We start from the raw sequence: 16,687 nt of genomic DNA, 5'->3' as shown, positions 1-16,687 counted from the left end.
TGCCCCTTGCAGGGGCGGTGCCAGGAATATTTCTTGAAAGGGAGGCGCACGCCACCTTCCTCCCCATTTTTTTTTCTTTTTCTTTCTTTTGTTTTAACCATAAATTTCAGGATCCGCCGCCACTGCCTTGTATCGATATACTTGTTGCTTGTTCTCTTTCTGCAGGCCTAAACTGAGAAACATGTTTGGAAATATTCTAAACATAATTATATCCTATTCAAACGATTTGCTGAGTCACGTTCATCTCTGTAGAGTACACTCTCGAGTGTCCTTGTACGCTCGAAGCCTAGCATGCAGACCAACTTGACGCTCTGTGTTGCGCAATTTGTGTCTCTGCGATCCGGTAAGCAGCATGCACAGTATATAATAATGCTTGTGGTACTAGAACGGGGATAAACAGCGCGCCGGCGGCAAAAGGGTGTATTGCATTCGATACTTCCAGCTACAGTGGATACACATATGAAGAAGAGCTGTAAAATGTTGATAATTCAGTGAGTAGTGGTACGTGTACGAGCTTCGACTTCCCCATGCCACTGCACTTTGTCTTCTGAGCGTGGTTTTCACCCATTAGATCGGGAGTTGCCTTGCTGTTCTGCTGGCTGTTTACCAAATCACTGCCAGATAGCAGCGTTCCTCTGATCCTAACCACAGTCCGACGTCATAGGTACGGGGCAGCCTCCGTTGTGCTGCTTGTTGCACCGTGGCCTGCGCCTTTTAACCCTCTCCTGTATCTTGGTGACTAGCTAGCTGGAGCTGAACGATTAACGACTTGGCTGCTGCTAGGTGCTAGGCTAGACTGTAGCCTACGTACAGGTACGTCGTTTATGAGTATGACTAAGCTGGCACAGACGGCATTCTGGTCGCTTTCTTCTGCAATAATAATATACTCTTGAATTCAATTGGTTGTTAGTAATGCTACTATAAAGCTAAAGCAAGGACAGTTTCTCTGGCAAGGACATGATTATCGTCAAGGAAACGAATCACAAAACTTTAAAGCATGAGCTCTTTCAAGTTTCAGCTAACAGGTTATTTGTGTTAAGGAAGTATATCTCTTTTTTTTTTCCCGCTCCATAGTAATATTAGAAATGGCAGATGATATAGGGCCGTAAAGTGCACAGTTGCCTGAGCTGAGAAGTATGCCTTTTAGTGTTAGCCCGACCAGACGCTGTAATTACGCTGTGCGAATACAGCCTGGGCTGTGTATAGTTCAGTTCGGGAAACCCACTCACAAGGGGGGCCCCTCCTTATAAGTAACCCGTCCCCCTTATAAGTAACCCCGTCCCCCTTATAAGTAACCCCCGGGGCACCCCTTATAAGGAGTCTCCACGCTTTTTTGCAATGCAACGCGAAAATGAAAGGACTGCGGCAATTCGCTTGATTATGTCCATAAAGCTTCACAAGTTTCCTAGTTACTCACGAAATTTGAGCAAAATCGGTTTGAGGCATCATATCTAAAATCATGGATTTAAATGCGATGTCAAACGACCCATGCGAATGCTGAAATGCGAGCGATTACTGGCGTGAGTGTCGCCAGGCGCGGCGGCGCGGCAATGCTTGAGTGCAGACGTGGCGACTGTACTCAGTCGCCACGTCTGCACTCAAGCATTGCCGCGCCGCCGCGCCTGGCGACACTCACGCCAGTAATCGCTCGCATTTCAGCATTCGCATGGGTCGTTTGACATCGCATTTAAATCCATGATTTTAGATATGATGCCTCAAACCGATTTTGCTCAAATTTCGTGAGTAACTAGGAAACTTGTGAAGCTTTATGGACATAATCAAGCGAATTGCCGCAGTCCTTTCATTTTCGCGTTGCATTGCAAAAAAGCGTGGAGACTCCTTATAAGGGGTGCCCCGGGGGTTACTTATAAGGGGGACGGGGTTACTTATAAGGGGGACGGGTTACTTCTAAGGAGGGGCCCCCCTTGTGAGTGGGTTTCCCGAACTGAGTTAGCCTTTTACTAGTTTTAGCTCATTTTATGTGAGGTAGACTGTACAGTACAGACTGAACGTATATTACATACTTTTTGTGTACCAGGTATTAGCTGTAACATGATGGAATTTGGGGTCAATCCCCGCTGTTCACATTGCTTCAGTTCAGTTTGCAGCTTTTAGTACACCATCTCAAAAAATTATTGAATTTCAAACTACATTGTACCACAAAGACTGATGTCAAGTCGTCTCTTAAATTCAGTCAATCTAAAGTAAAATGAATTCTAACCTGTATGAGGCGTTTGAGGGCATACAGGGCCTGATCATTTCATGTGTATCCTGTCAGGTATTTCCATCAGTTTCTACACTGGGTGGTAACCATGGGAGCAGATGAATGGGAGTGGTTCTGTGGGGTCAACAGCTCTGATCTGGCTTTCTTCCATGGCTTTGCCTGGAATGAAGACCACATCGCCAACAACACCTGCTTCACAGACGCCCTGGATGCCACGCCCCATGCCGCCTTTCTCCTCATCTTCTCCCTGTTGCTGCTCATCATGGGCTGCTGCACAGGGTTCCGCAACATCAACACCAGATACCTCCTGAGATATGACGGCCACACCTTCAAGTGGATTCTCATGTTCCTGCTTCTGATCACGCACCTGACCTCCATTGCAGAGGGCATCTTGACCGATGAGCTCTTTGTTGGTCAGCCAACGCAGCCACATTTCTACACGCCATCCATACTGGCCTTTGTCACAGCCTTTGTTTCACTGGTGTTTTACCACAACATGGAATTATGGCAGTGTGCTAGTATGTCTCTTGTCCTCATCTTCTACTGGGTTGTGGCCATTCTGGGAGAGGTGGCTGTTCTCTTTAATCTCATCAGTATGGGCCAAACAGGATATGATGTCATGCGATTTGACCTGACCGTCCTCACTCTCGTTATCTATGGCCTCATCCTCATTTTGGAGCTCAACATTGTCAGGGTCAATGTAAGTCCTGTGTTGAGAATATATAATGATATATAACATGTGACTTTTTAAGTATTTTGTAGTATGGTACAAAGTCTGAAAGACCTGTTCAGCCTGCTTTGAAATTAAAGATTGTTGTTGTTTTGTTTTTTTTTATCCTAAAAGTTTATATTGCAAATGCCTACAACTCAAATTTTTTTCCCCTCAAAATTTCAGTAATGGTGAAAGTGTCCAGAAATGATATGCTATAATTTTTATCCCCCCCAAACAATGCATATATGTATTTATCATTCAATCTTTGTAATTACTTTGTTTATTTATAGATTTGATTGTTTAGATTGCTTTTTCAGCTGTGGACAGTCTCTATGAGGCCTTTATAGTATGCCAATTTTTGACATTATGTTTATCAAAATCAGAGTTATTAATTCACATTATGAAGAAGGTATTATTGTGTTGTGATTTTAGTAACAAGCTTCTAGCATAGCGATATTCTTTTCCCGCCATGTTCAGATGTGTGGATGCTGTGATGGAGGCAGGGAAAAAGGTCTTCCTAGAGACCTGAAGGGAATGGACATGTACTACATGGACTGGAATGTAAACCTGCTCTCTCAGGTGAGAATCACTTTGATTAATTGGCAGTACAATCCTTCCAAAGAAGCTTCCGAACACTAGTTATGATTTTATTTAATTTTATTTTAATCATCAGTGTCAGTAAATAAGGATATCATGTGACAGAGTCCAATATCAAAAATGTTCTTTCATTTCTATACAGCATGCACACCAGGGCCCCATTTCATAAGTTGATATGATAGCAACTTTACCTGGAATGGCAATTGTCATAGTAATGACAAGAATCCAGCTTCCTGATTGGCTGTTGCTATTGGAAGTTACTATTCCAGCAAGAGTTGCTATATCCTTTACATTTGTTTGTACTGAAATGGGGCCCTAATGCATTTCAATTTCAAAATAATATTTTTTTTCCCTCAAAAATTCAACCCATTGCAGACAAGCTGGTTTTTCTTTAACACACATTTCCTATAGACACTGCCCAAGTATACTCAGAACTAGTCTTTAAAGGACAAGTTCACCTTCATAGACATGTGGGTTGAGTGAATGCAGCAATATTAGTAGAACACATCAGTGAGAGTTTGAGCAAAATCGGACAATCCGTTCAAAAGTTATGAATTTTTGAAGTTTCTGCTCAGTCACGGCTGGATGAATAGACTACTATAGCTTGTGATGTCACATGAGTACAACGATATAAAGAAAGAATGAAGAAAATTCGACATATTCCCATTTTTCTCGCATAACAAAAGAACACTCGACTTCTCTCTTTCAGAAGGCAGGGGGAATAATATTACCCTTAACATACGTCAGTAGCAAGTCGAAGAAATATGCACTTTATTCAATAAGTAAAGTTTTGTGAAATTCTCTTTTTATTTTCCTTATATAGTTGTACGCATGTGACATCATACACTGTAGTAGTCTTATCTTCCAGTAGTAACTGCGCAGATAGTTAAAATATTCGTAACTTTTGAACGGATTGTCCAGTTCTCCTCAAACTTTCACTGATGTGTTCTACTAATATTGCTGCATTCTCTCAATCGTTATGTATATGAAGGTGGACTTGTCCTTTAAGGAGTTGATATGAAATTCATTGATGTTATGTACCTGAAACATTGAAACATTTAATGTCAATTTGAGAATATAAAAGTAATAATTTGTGCTCTCAGCCTATATGCTATCATTCTTTATGATTGCATGTATGCAACTGAGAGAAAGATTTTGCCATTGTATCAAAATATTTTCTTTTTCACATAAATCCAGGTAACTTACTGGTGGTTGAACTGGCTGTTGAGACTTGGTTACAAACGCCCCCTGGAAATGAGTGACTTGGGAGCTTTGCCGCTCACCCATGAAGCAAACTACAACCACAACAAATTCAGAGATGCATTTGAAAAGGAAAAGGTATGTCTTTTTTTTTTTGTTGTTGAACAAGAATATACAGTTTATCTTCATTGATATGCCATTTATGAGCTATGTTAGCTGTTAACATTTATCATGTTGATGTACTGGCAACGAATATTCAAGTTCAAAAGGCCTTGAACATGAGTTCACGACTGTTGTGATCGGTTGAACCTCAGTATTGTAGTCATGATCATACTGAATAATGCTGACTCATGCTCTGTGTTGCCTAGATATCTACAGTCAGAGCTAGTAGTTTTTTGGCTTTGAACATCTACTTTACTTTTCAGGGTTGGTATAAAGCTGTCACATGAAAATGTATTCTAACAGTGATTTTCTTTTCTACATGTTTATGTGTTTGATTTATGCACATCCTGTAATGGCAAAGTCCAGCAAAATATTCGGTCTATGTTGACTATTCGCCAGTGCTTAGTAATTATGCAAAGTCCACACGCGAGCCACAACCATTGTATGCACAGTAACAAAAGGAATCCTTAGACAAAGTAGGCTCAGTGTTTGCTGTAAAGAGTCCAGGCATACTATAGGTGCATTACAGTCTGTATGCAAACCCTGTGCTTATAGTCCAGAAGCTGCTTATAAATCATAGTCCTTTTTGAAACACCAGGGTAGGGGTATTCAATGAAGCCATCATACCATACAGTGGCCAGCATACAGTATGATACTGTTCATGGAATGGGATGGTCATTCACAGAGTCTGCTCATTTTCCCCCTTTAAGTTTTTCTTGCACAAAAGTCATAAGTATCATCTTTTTAAACACCCTGTGTGATATGGTCAGGGAAATTAAATCACTTTCCATCTCCTGGGACAGAAGCAGTCTCAAAGGGGAAAAAAAAACCCAAACACACACACTTAATTGATTCATTAGTTCTGGACTAAAAACTTACATTAGTCTACAGAAAAGAAAAGAAAATCTTGTGAAGATCCAGGCTGTGCATGATACTGCAACACATCAACATTGTCCATTTAGCCGAGAACAATTTTGCAGTGTACTGCAGTAGTCCGTATACACAATGGGTATAGAAAGGTGTTGTGTACATGTAGAAATATCAGTTCAGTAAATACTATGAAACCAAACATTTTGTACAGTGTATGTGTACATTTTCTGCCAAATGCATGATTACTCAAATCTGGTATGATTTACACTAGGAGCGAAAAAAAAATAAAAAATGAACTAACAGAATTTGTATTTTCACTGCATATAACACTGGATGATGAGACTTGCTATGGAAGTGACCCAGTGAAAAATAGCATCCTTGCAGTCACATACTGTAAAACATGATATATTCGCGGCATGAAATTTTCGCGAATTGGAGCCGACAGCCTTTTTCATGGTATGAAATTTTCGCGAATTGCTTCTGGCATTCAATGTATGTAGTGTAGACAAAAGCTTTCGCGTGCATTTTAATTTCGCGAATTTTGGCGCTCGCGAAATTCACGAAATTAAAATGCACGCGAAAATTCCTCGTTTTACAGTATTGCTGTGTGTCTGTGAAAGTCTATCGTTTCAGATTTATTTTGTACGGTCTTGGAAAGCTACATTACAACATGTACAAATGTATGTAGTTACTGTACTGCAAATACTCTACATCTTCATACTCTTTTATAATACATTGTACGTATTTGTGATCTGTAGTTGGTACAGTGGGTTTAAAAAAAAAGAAGAAAAGCATCCTCGCTATAGGTGTCTACAGTGTGTACAGTACTGGGTAGCTTATGAGTTTGGGGTTGTCTACCGATGATTTTTTGAGTAGTTTGTGAAGTGTAGATTTATTTAATTTTCCACATTTAAGGTTCATATTCATGAAATTCCAGTAATTGTTATTCAAATTGTTTGTGGTAGCATAAATAGCCTCACTTTGGTGAAAAGTTGAAAATAACAGGATGATTTGATCTTGGCTGTTGAATTTTAGTCTTCACAGTGAAATACACTCTTCAGAAATAGCCCAAGTCTAACGTACTTAAACTTTTGCATGGTTTTAGATCACGCGTAAAGTTCCGCATGGCTTAGAGCCTTGTGAAACAGGATTTACAGCTATGCAAAAAGTTACACGTGACTGTTGGAGTTACGCATGATTTGGGGACTTAGGCCTACATGTATGCATGACTTCAAGTTCGGTCTAAATCCTTCATAAAACACTTCCCTGGTATTACATGTATAGGTATTTTGTTTCTCCCAAGCATATCTTCTTGGGGATCAGCATATGCTTGGGGATCTGCAGGTATTGGGGATCAGCATGTGTATGCTTATGGTAGAATTCCTGATTTACTTTGTGGTATATTTTGTTGGAAGAAAAGTGAGAATGTAATAAATGAATTGAAATGAATTGTACAAATTGAATTGAGAGCTAGAGGTATGTATAAATGTATATTTTTGTGGCATGAAAGTTTTGCGAATGGGAGCCAACCGCCTTATATTCGCAGCATGAAATTTTCGCAAGTTGCCTTGACATTCAATGCATATAGTGTCGACAAGATCTTTAGCATGCGTTAATTTCGCGAAACTCGGCTCTCGCGAATTCACGAAATTAAAATGAATGAAAACATTCATTTTACAGAGCATGGCGTATGCATTGTGTGAATCTTGGCAGCTTTGTGTGAATGGTAGCAGTGGGAGTGACAAGGATTGCTTTAAAGATTGTAATCATGGAAAAAATGCTGAACAAATGATTGAAATTCATTCATACTGTAATGATAGTTGCTGTCATTATCGTTCAAGAAATAAATGATTTATGGCAGAGTGGGCCTCATCTCCTTATGATTATTATTATCATTAGATTCAGTTGTGTCAGTATTCTGTACCTTAAGGCAATAACTTTTTCCTTGATACTCTGTGGGAAGGTCCTCTGATGAGTTCTATATGACCAGTCTGTTTTACACTTACAGAAGTAGATTCAGATCTCTTTAACACTCTTAATCAGATGAAGGAAAAACTATATTTGGAGGTCATGCAATTGAAAATAAAACTTTATATAACTAAGTAGGCATATACTCTGTATTTCAAGAGACTACATTTAAATATTTTAGCTGGTACACATGTGTATTTGTTTCAGGAAATTGTTTCAATAAGACCTACAACTTGCTGGTAACATTTTTGTCCTTTTTTTTTTTTTTTTTTTTTTTGGGGGGGGGAGGGCTATGTTTTTATTTGACTTTTTAGTATACATTGGAAAGACCCCCCCCCCCCCCCCCCCCACACACACACACACACCATAAGCCATTGCCAGTAATCCATTACACTTGAAAACATCAGTGACCTGACATTACTGACGACACTGTTTGGATCCTACGTTACAATCTGTAGTACATTGTCTGCAATGGCATGATTTGTCAACTTTAAAATGATACTAAATCAGATCTTCTTCTATTTTTCCTCCCACATAATGGTGTATTACATGTATAGCTGCAGGGCTGCCAACACTGGAAACAAGTTGAGAGTGAGATTCCCATAAGCCAATGCTATAATTTAGGAGTCAAAATGAGTGAGATCAATAGAAATGCATGCAAATGAAATAAAGTTTTAGAGTGAGAAAGGACCAAAATGCGTGAGTCTCACGCTCAATGCGTGACAGTTGGCAGCCCTGAACTGTAACATGTAATCAGTGTCATAGACTTGTGCTTTGGCATCATTGCAATATTGCATTGACAGTGAAATGACAACAGTTCCAATTTATAACCCAAGCTGAAAGATGTCAGGAACAAAATTGTTAAAGTGCACGTAGATTTTCATTGGGGATTGTTACCACAAACTGATATAAAGTGAGTTAACATTTCTCAGTGATTTGTACAAATTTTACAGTTTGTAGGCAAAATGATTGGTAGTTCGGTGCTTTGGCAGTGGCACAACACTCTTTCTTCTCAAATGATTTGAATCAGCCTGGTTAAAGTCTGTAATACTTGGTATGTAACTTCCTGATATTTGGTCATTATGTGACCCCGGTACTGTGTATGCTGTGCCTGCCTTGTTGTGAGCAGGGAGGCGTGAGAGAGACACACCTCCCTGTGGCAATCTCTCTCACACCTCCCTGTTGTGAGTATTCAAGTGAAACGTGCTAGTGTTGGTACTCTTCAACCGTGACAAAGAAGTAGGGCAGAAAGCAAGGCCACAATGTGGTACAATTAACAAACTCAATCAAAATTGACCATGAGTGGTTAGCCATGTAGGATATGGAGCAGTCACTATACTAATAGCAATAAGTGCCACAGATTTCAAGTCTATACTGTCTATTGTGAATGTGTTGTGCAGTGGTTGTTGAATAACATCCACAATATTGGTTGGGGGGATTTTTTTCTTAATACTGTCAAAGGCTTTTCAGCATAAGTTTCTCTTTCAGTTGCTTCATTAGAAAGTTCAGAATGAGTGCATCATAAAGATTGCTAAATTCTTATCATAGTGTTGACAAAATGAATGTAAACTACCAGGGGCGGATCAAGGAATTCCGTAAAGAGGGGGGGGGGGGGGGGGGGGGGGGGGAGCAAACAATATTTCTAGTGCTACTTCTGAGTTTCATCTCATTTTTTCTTTTTGTTTTATCGTTTTAACAACAAATAAAGAGGGGGCGTGTGCGCGGTGCGTTCCCCTCTGGATCTGCCACTGACTAATTCTTACTATACACAGTATGTTCATGATGCCTTTGTTTCTATTACATTAAACCAAAATAAACTGATACATATGGGTTGAGAGAATGCTTAATGTGAGCAGAACACACCATCAAAGTTTGAGGGAAAATAGACCATTCATTTAAAAGTTATGAATTCTTAAAGCAACATTTTGGTGGAGCCATCGCTTGATGGGAAGACTTATGTGATGCTGTCAAACCATAATAGTTATTGGCATCACATACAAAATGTAGCATTACAGTGTGTACAGCAATATAATAAAGGAAATGAAAGAGGAATTCCACAACAGTTTGGACATTCTTTATTTCCTCAACTTGTTACTAGAATACACATGTACAGTATGTCAAGGGTAATAATTCTGCCTGCTTTCTGATAGAGATCACTAAGTCAAGTGCTTTATCATTATGCTAGAATTTTCATGATATTTTCTTTTCATCATTTTACATTAGTTTGTATGTGATGTCACAAGCTTTAGTACCTCATAGTAGTCTTCTCATCCAGCGATGGCAGCACCAAAACTCTGAGTGTGCAATACAAAATCCCTGATCAAATTATCTTACCATGATTAGATCAAACTTTTTCATTGTATATATCAAAGTGATAGCAAAAGATATAGTTCTCTGAGAAACAAATGGAAGATAAATTTGGGGGCTATCATTGTTCAGATATAATTTTCTTTACAATACCAGATTAAAGCACTAGCAGGATCACCTGTAATGCAAATGCACTTTCATACATACACACACACACATACACACACACACACACACACACACACACACACACACACACACACATTAAATTGAAAAATAGTTTCTATAAGCTGTGAAATGTCTTATTTTTATTCTGTGCATGCATACAAGCTACTGTACATCCATGGTACTTTATTAAATGAGTACAATTGTACATCCATGGTTGTGTGCTGCATTCTCTAGGAGCACCTCCCTGCTAGGAGTGAATATAAAAATCAATGCTGCACCCAAAGAAAAACATGCGTTTGTTTGCAATCCTATTACAGTGCAGATTTGCCCGTGTGAGTACTGTACCATGCTTTACAGATTAAAAAACACAACAAATAGTCAAAGGTTTATCTTGTGATCTCTGAAACAACCAACCAGTCTGAATCCTTCTCCACTTACACAAATGAATGTACAAATTTACCAGTGTTAGGAGCTACGTAGCAAATAAAACAATGCAAACTTTGGAGGAAACGGACTTGTCAATATTTGACTCTTTGTATTCAAATAACTCTCTTGTACGTGTAATTTTCATGTGTATACCAACAATCAAGTTTAGTCTCAGATCAGGTATTCACATCAAGTCATTTGTGATGATTTATACCCAATGCAAAGTCCATGTACTGTATGAAATACTTTAACAGCTACATTTTTGTACCAATTAATAAATAATTGATACCAAAAAATGGAGAGAACAGGGCAGCAGCATATTTGCTAAATCCAAGCAGTGAAATGGGGAGAGAGAGAGAGAGATAAACCCCCCACACACACACATACACATACATACACACACACACACACACACACATACTCACACAAATTAAAAAAAAAAAAACCAACATTGCCCTAGCTATGGATTTTTCTAAACACACAAACCATTCTTATGGTGCACTGTGGTTTGGCCAGCCCTCAGAGGCAGTGAGTTGCTGCATGTTTTCCTCACTCATTCACAGTATGTAAATATTCACTCGCTTTTACATCTAGTCATTGACATTTCCCTGTCTGTAGAAAAGTCCATTCTCAGTGTAAGAGTCCAATATGGATTGTTTGAAGAGTCATTAGTGATGTGTCAGATCATGATACTGTTAGCTAAGTCTCAATTATAATGTGATTAACAGACTCTTTTTTTTTCAGAATTGCATACAACTTAAGCAAAATAATGATGTTAGACTCAGGTTATGAACTTAAGGAGAAGAAGCAACAGTGGATACCTTATGAGGCTTGTCTTTAACAAGAAAAAAACGTATGCCAAGAATTGTACTTTGTGTAGCAAACACTGCTTAACCCATTAGGCGTGTCTTCATCAGCCCGAAGTTCAAACTAGCGGGACATTTTGCGGTCTTAGAAAATAGCCCGATACAGCGAATGTGCGTCTTCATCAGCTCGAACAGCCTGCTTCGGGAAATTAGTCCGAAAATTGACGCATGCGCACTTTGCAATATTACTCTGCCTGGCTCGCGGTTCGAAAGTGGATTTCCCCGCTCAAAATCTCCTATATCACCGTATGTACGATTCTACGACCAGGGAGGTGAGCAGTACAGCAAATTCTCTCCAAAGGGATATTAATAACGCTACTCTTTCTTCTGTCCAGTGAGGCATCGTATATGAAATTAACGAATTGCAATGTTTAAACAAATCCAAAATGCACACAATCTGCAAGAATCTTCAGCTAAGGTAGAGTGGACCAGAAGAAGAAGTTTACAAAAAAATAGCTAGCATGCACGTCACTGAGTTTTAATAGGGAGGTGAGAGAAATCACCTCCCTGGTTTTAAAGATGACAACAACAGTAGGCCTATTAGTACACACATGTGATCCTGGAATACACCGAGCGTGTAATGTACTATACACAATCACTAGCTGCTTGTACATGCGCTTTCCATTGCCAGCTGGCTAACCAGAAGCGTGGAGGGATCAAGAAAATTTCGGGCTGATGGAGACGCACCCCAAGATAGCGCGCTACTTCACGAATTAGCGCTCTAGTTGACGAACTAGACCAAGATTTTGGGGGAAATTTTCCCGATCAAATAACGCGCTATCTGCGTCTTCACTACACAGATAGCGCGCTATTTTGACATCGGACTAGTTTGGTAACCGCAAGATAGCGCGCTATTTTGAAACTTCGGGCTGATGAAGACACGCCTAATGAGGAGGATGGACTGATTTTGCTACAGCATGCATTTCCCATAGGCACTTGCCAGAGTGTACTCTGGACTCGTCTTCAACGGGTTAAGGAGGTTAGATCTTTTCCATTTAAAGGCGTACATAGTGTATACACAGTGTGAAAACAAAAAAGAAAAGATCAAAAAAGTAGAGGAGGAACAACAAATTTCCTTTTCAAAGATTGTGTGAATATGCTGGAATGTGGTTGCCCAAAGTACAGTGTATTATTAACACAAGGACGAATTGTATGCATATAGCCATTGAAAGTCCACAGGATGCTGTCTGTACAATGTACACCAGGCTTTCGAGGAGACAAAAGACCTTTGGTTAAGATGTAATGCCAATTTGTAGTGAAAATGGATGCGTGGTAATGGGCAAATAGGTTTACAAATATGCATATTAGTTGCTTGAATGCATCACCATTTGTCACCGTATTGAAGTTTGTACAAAAGTTATTCAAGGGTTAAATCAAGAATTATTCTTGGCAAGGCTTTTTTTTTTTCTATTGGCCAGGCTTTTTTTTTTTTCTATTGGCCACTTGTGTTTACATCTACAGCATTTGAAAAGAAGTTCTGGAAGAAAAAGCACCAAGGATACCTCAGGGACAAAAAGTGATATCTGAGATGAAATTCCAGAGCTACATGTATGGCCATAGTGGTCTTTTAACAATTCAAGCCCAGGAAATGAGTTCACTATGTGAGACACAATCACTTGCATTGTTGCTATCCATATCAAATTGTACCAAGGGAAATGTTACAGTATTAGTAATTTATTTTGGATCATTGATGAAACTATCAAAGATACATGAGAAGTTGATAGGTCAAATTTGTGTGCCCTTAGCATTATGACCCTTGCAGTTAGATACCGGATAGTGCATACATGTACAAGTTACAAAATAGCTGATGATCATTTTTCACCTCCAACTGTCACTGTTAACCAGACTGGGTTTTTGATTTTCGGCCAATTATTGCGGACTGTTTTTAAAAAACACAAGTTATCTGTCATATGTGAGATCCTTTTCTTGATCGTGGTCACTTTTTTCTTTTTTTTTTCAATTCAATTTCGGTTTAATTAAAAAAACACCAAATAAAAGTCCGAAGACTAACCATATTTGGTTTACATCAAACGTTACAGCTTTACAACTTTACAGGGAGACATAAAGAAAAGAAATAAAACAAACTGACACTTTACACAACAACTGATTCATATTGACACCCCCCCCCCCCCCCCCGAAAAAAAAAATAACAAACTATATTCACATTATCATAAAAATTGGTAACACAAACACCAATAATAACAACAAAGGTAAGGCATCAACAGAAGAGAAATTGCACACATATAATGGGTCAGTACTGGCAAAAAATAAGAAATTTGATGAGAGAAACAAACGCATGATGTTTGGTCGCAGTGATGACAGCGCCCTCTTTATACAGAAAACACTGTGTATAATTGCCTTACTCCAATCACCGTGTCCATTCTTCTCTATTAAAAATGACAGGAAAGCAAGGCCAAGGAGGGCAAGAAGCCCAGTATGTTTAGAGTCTACTTGAGTGTGTACGGCAGGATAAACATATGGGCTGGCCTGGTGAAGCTGGTAGGAGATGCCATGGGGTACATCGGACCCCTGTGTGTTGGAGCCATCACTCTCTACGTCACTGAACTACAGTATCCCTCAGGGGATGTAGAGGTGAGTCTGAACTTCTTCTATTTCTCTCCAGGGTCCAGTTGACTTTATTACAGGAAGTGATCAAACAAACCAAACAATACAAGTTTTACTGGGACTGGATGGTGAGTTAAGAAGATTTTATAGCTCCATTTGTTTTCAAGAAGTAAGAAGATGAGTCATGGTCACATGTACACTGTATGCAAATTACGTATGCAAATCATCACATGTATGCAAATTAGATAGGATAACTTGATGCTATTGGCTCACAAGTCTCCCATTACAGCCTTCAGCACTGCCCTGTGTGAAAGGATCGTAGAAAACAATCAAGCTACATGCATACCTTTCTTATTTTGTGCATAGAGTGCTTTCAATAGTGCATGGGTTCATGAGAGCATGAGAATCCTCAGAAAATGCAAATCCCTTTGTCCTGTAATTGCTGGGAAACATACATTGTAGCATGATATAGTTCAGGCACACTATGACCATTTTGTCTTTTTCTTCGTGTCATGTGACAGTGGTTTTCTGCATCATCTCAGAATATATTGTATGTCCATGCAAAGTGATTTCTGTTCCTGTACAGTGTACTACAGTATAGTCCTTCAGATGATAAAGATAGAAATGGAAACAAAAGAGTAAGATTTTAGCATCAATTATATCATACTTCATGCTGAATCATTTGTTCAGTAAGACAGCTAGATCTCTATCAATGAAGGTCTGCTAAGATATTGTGTTAGATTCTAGAGGACTGCTTCAGTGCCCTGTCACACTGTAAAACTGTTGACTCACTTTACCAAAAACCATCAGTCCTGAGCAATATGCTGAATACATTCCGTTTACTCTGACTCATCATCATCTTCCAATATTCTTGGTGCATGTCAAGTTTAATGTGTAACCAAAACCACTTCAGTATTCTCAGTCCTATCAGCAATAAGTGCATGTTTAATCCCAAACATATGTTTACCTGCCTGTCTGCATGCTTTCTTTATAAAGGTATGAAATTATTAGGTGCATTGGCACCAGTAGAATATACTCCGTACAGGTGCTTTATTAGGATTCAAAAACCTTCGGGAAAGGACAGTTTTCAATATTGCAGTTTTAGATGTTTTTACATGGTGTCATGCCTTATGTGACAGAAAATACTGCATGGCTCACCATAACCTCTTTGATGCTTTAAAAACAAATGTTCCATATTTATATAGTAGTTTATATCTTTCTTCAAAATGTCCATTGCTTTTAGGTCAATACTGATACAAAAATGTACGTAAAATTATATTCTGAGTGTGACTAAATAATCAGTATTTTGGTCTTTTTTCAGTCCCCCCCCCCCCACAAAAAAAAAGAAAAAATGCAGGGCTCAGGTTTCATGGAGAATACTGTTTTTCCCAAATAGGCCGGTTTACTAATATACGCACAGATCTTTAATTTTGCACATGGCCGCAACCTCGGGCAAACAAAGGATACGAGCTTGCAACGTCGACTGCTGCAGCTGTCCCCGGCACGTCCCCTCATGTAGACTTACGTGTATGTTGTGTACATGTGTGCGATGCATCAACTTCGACTTTACCTCCTGGCATTTCTTGTGGCTCTAAATCAATTCCCAACCTTAGATGAGGGAGAATTCTGCTGTGATCAAACGCAATTTGGACTATAGTTTCGATTTTGTCTTCAGTAGTTCTCAAAATGGGTGGAAAACACTGCTGCTACGGAACATGCAACAGTATGACCGCCTCACTTCATACTTCAATGATTTTAAGCATTATGATTGATTGTAAAATCTAAACTGGGTAACGATCTCTCATAATCGATATGTTTCAAAGGATTTTTTAAAGTTAGACTCAGACTGATTAGACTTCATGAAATAGAATGACGATTTTGACCTATTTTTCTATTAACAATAACAGTTAGGGGCCTAGCCTTAGATAGACTAGATCTAGAGTAGATCTAGACGTAGACCTAACATTAAAAACAAAAACAATGATGGACCTACCCTCCCTTACATTCGCAGTAGGCAACATCTATTTCCCCCGTTGACTTATTCATCACGACCCAGGTCTGGTACGTTGGTTTTTTTGAGGTATGTCCGGTCCTTTTGCGTCGGCCTAACCTCACCAAGGAAAACACAAACAGGGCTCGTGTCCGAAACCTCATTGAACTTCAGGCTAGAAACATTCCCATCCGCGAAAAGACGGTAGTCCTCAAATGACTTGTGTCCCTTTAGCTTTTCCGGTCATAGTCCGTCCGATTGATGATCAGGTAGTTGAACACGTCAAAGAGTCCAAAATCTGGAATACTCTCAGAGTTGGATGTAAACCCAGCGAGCTTGGTAGGATCGGAGAACGAGCAGCCTACCCGAGCGAGCTTCTCCTGCAGTGACCGGCCGGTGTCCGCTCGGGAGAGGTCGGGATCGATGGGCAAACCCAAATCGGCTACGGCAGTTGCACTAGTTTGATGAGTTTCTCCTTGTTGTAGCCGCTTGTGCTCACACCTCTATCCCTCAAATACTCAGTTAATGCCTTAACTGTCCAATCCTTCCATGGCTTGCTCGAACTTTGGCTAGAACTTGAAGCTGATGCCATCACAAAGCAAGATTATAGCAAACAAAAGTTGTCAATTATC

General features: G+C 39.4%; 1 protein-coding gene across 1 annotated transcript in view; it reads left to right on the top strand.

The window, feature by feature from the left end:
- Window positions 1-390: 390 nt before the first annotated feature.
- The window catches only part of LOC139738044 (ATP-binding cassette sub-family C member 9-like), a 58,717-nt gene continuing 42,420 nt past the window's right edge, over window positions 391-16,687 (top strand). Inside the window, exons 1-5 of the mRNA XM_071648707.1 lie at window positions 391-813; window positions 2,279-2,924; window positions 3,414-3,515; window positions 4,731-4,871; window positions 13,904-14,092. Of these exons, the coding sequence (XP_071504808.1) occupies window positions 2,313-2,924; window positions 3,414-3,515; window positions 4,731-4,871; window positions 13,904-14,092 (1,044 nt within the window). The 5' untranslated portion in view covers window positions 391-813; window positions 2,279-2,312. The remainder of the gene's footprint in view (window positions 814-2,278; window positions 2,925-3,413; window positions 3,516-4,730; window positions 4,872-13,903; window positions 14,093-16,687) is intronic.

The sequence above is a fragment of the Diadema antillarum genome, unplaced genomic scaffold (genome assembly GCF_040938485.1).
Source record: "Diadema antillarum isolate AM-2024a unplaced genomic scaffold, OU_Dant_1.0 seq00000720_RagTag, whole genome shotgun sequence".
NCBI lineage: Eukaryota > Metazoa > Echinodermata > Echinoidea > Diadematoida > Diadematidae > Diadema > Diadema antillarum.
Note: the sequence above shows the minus strand (reverse complement) of the source record. Positions and strands in the feature narration are given on the sequence as shown.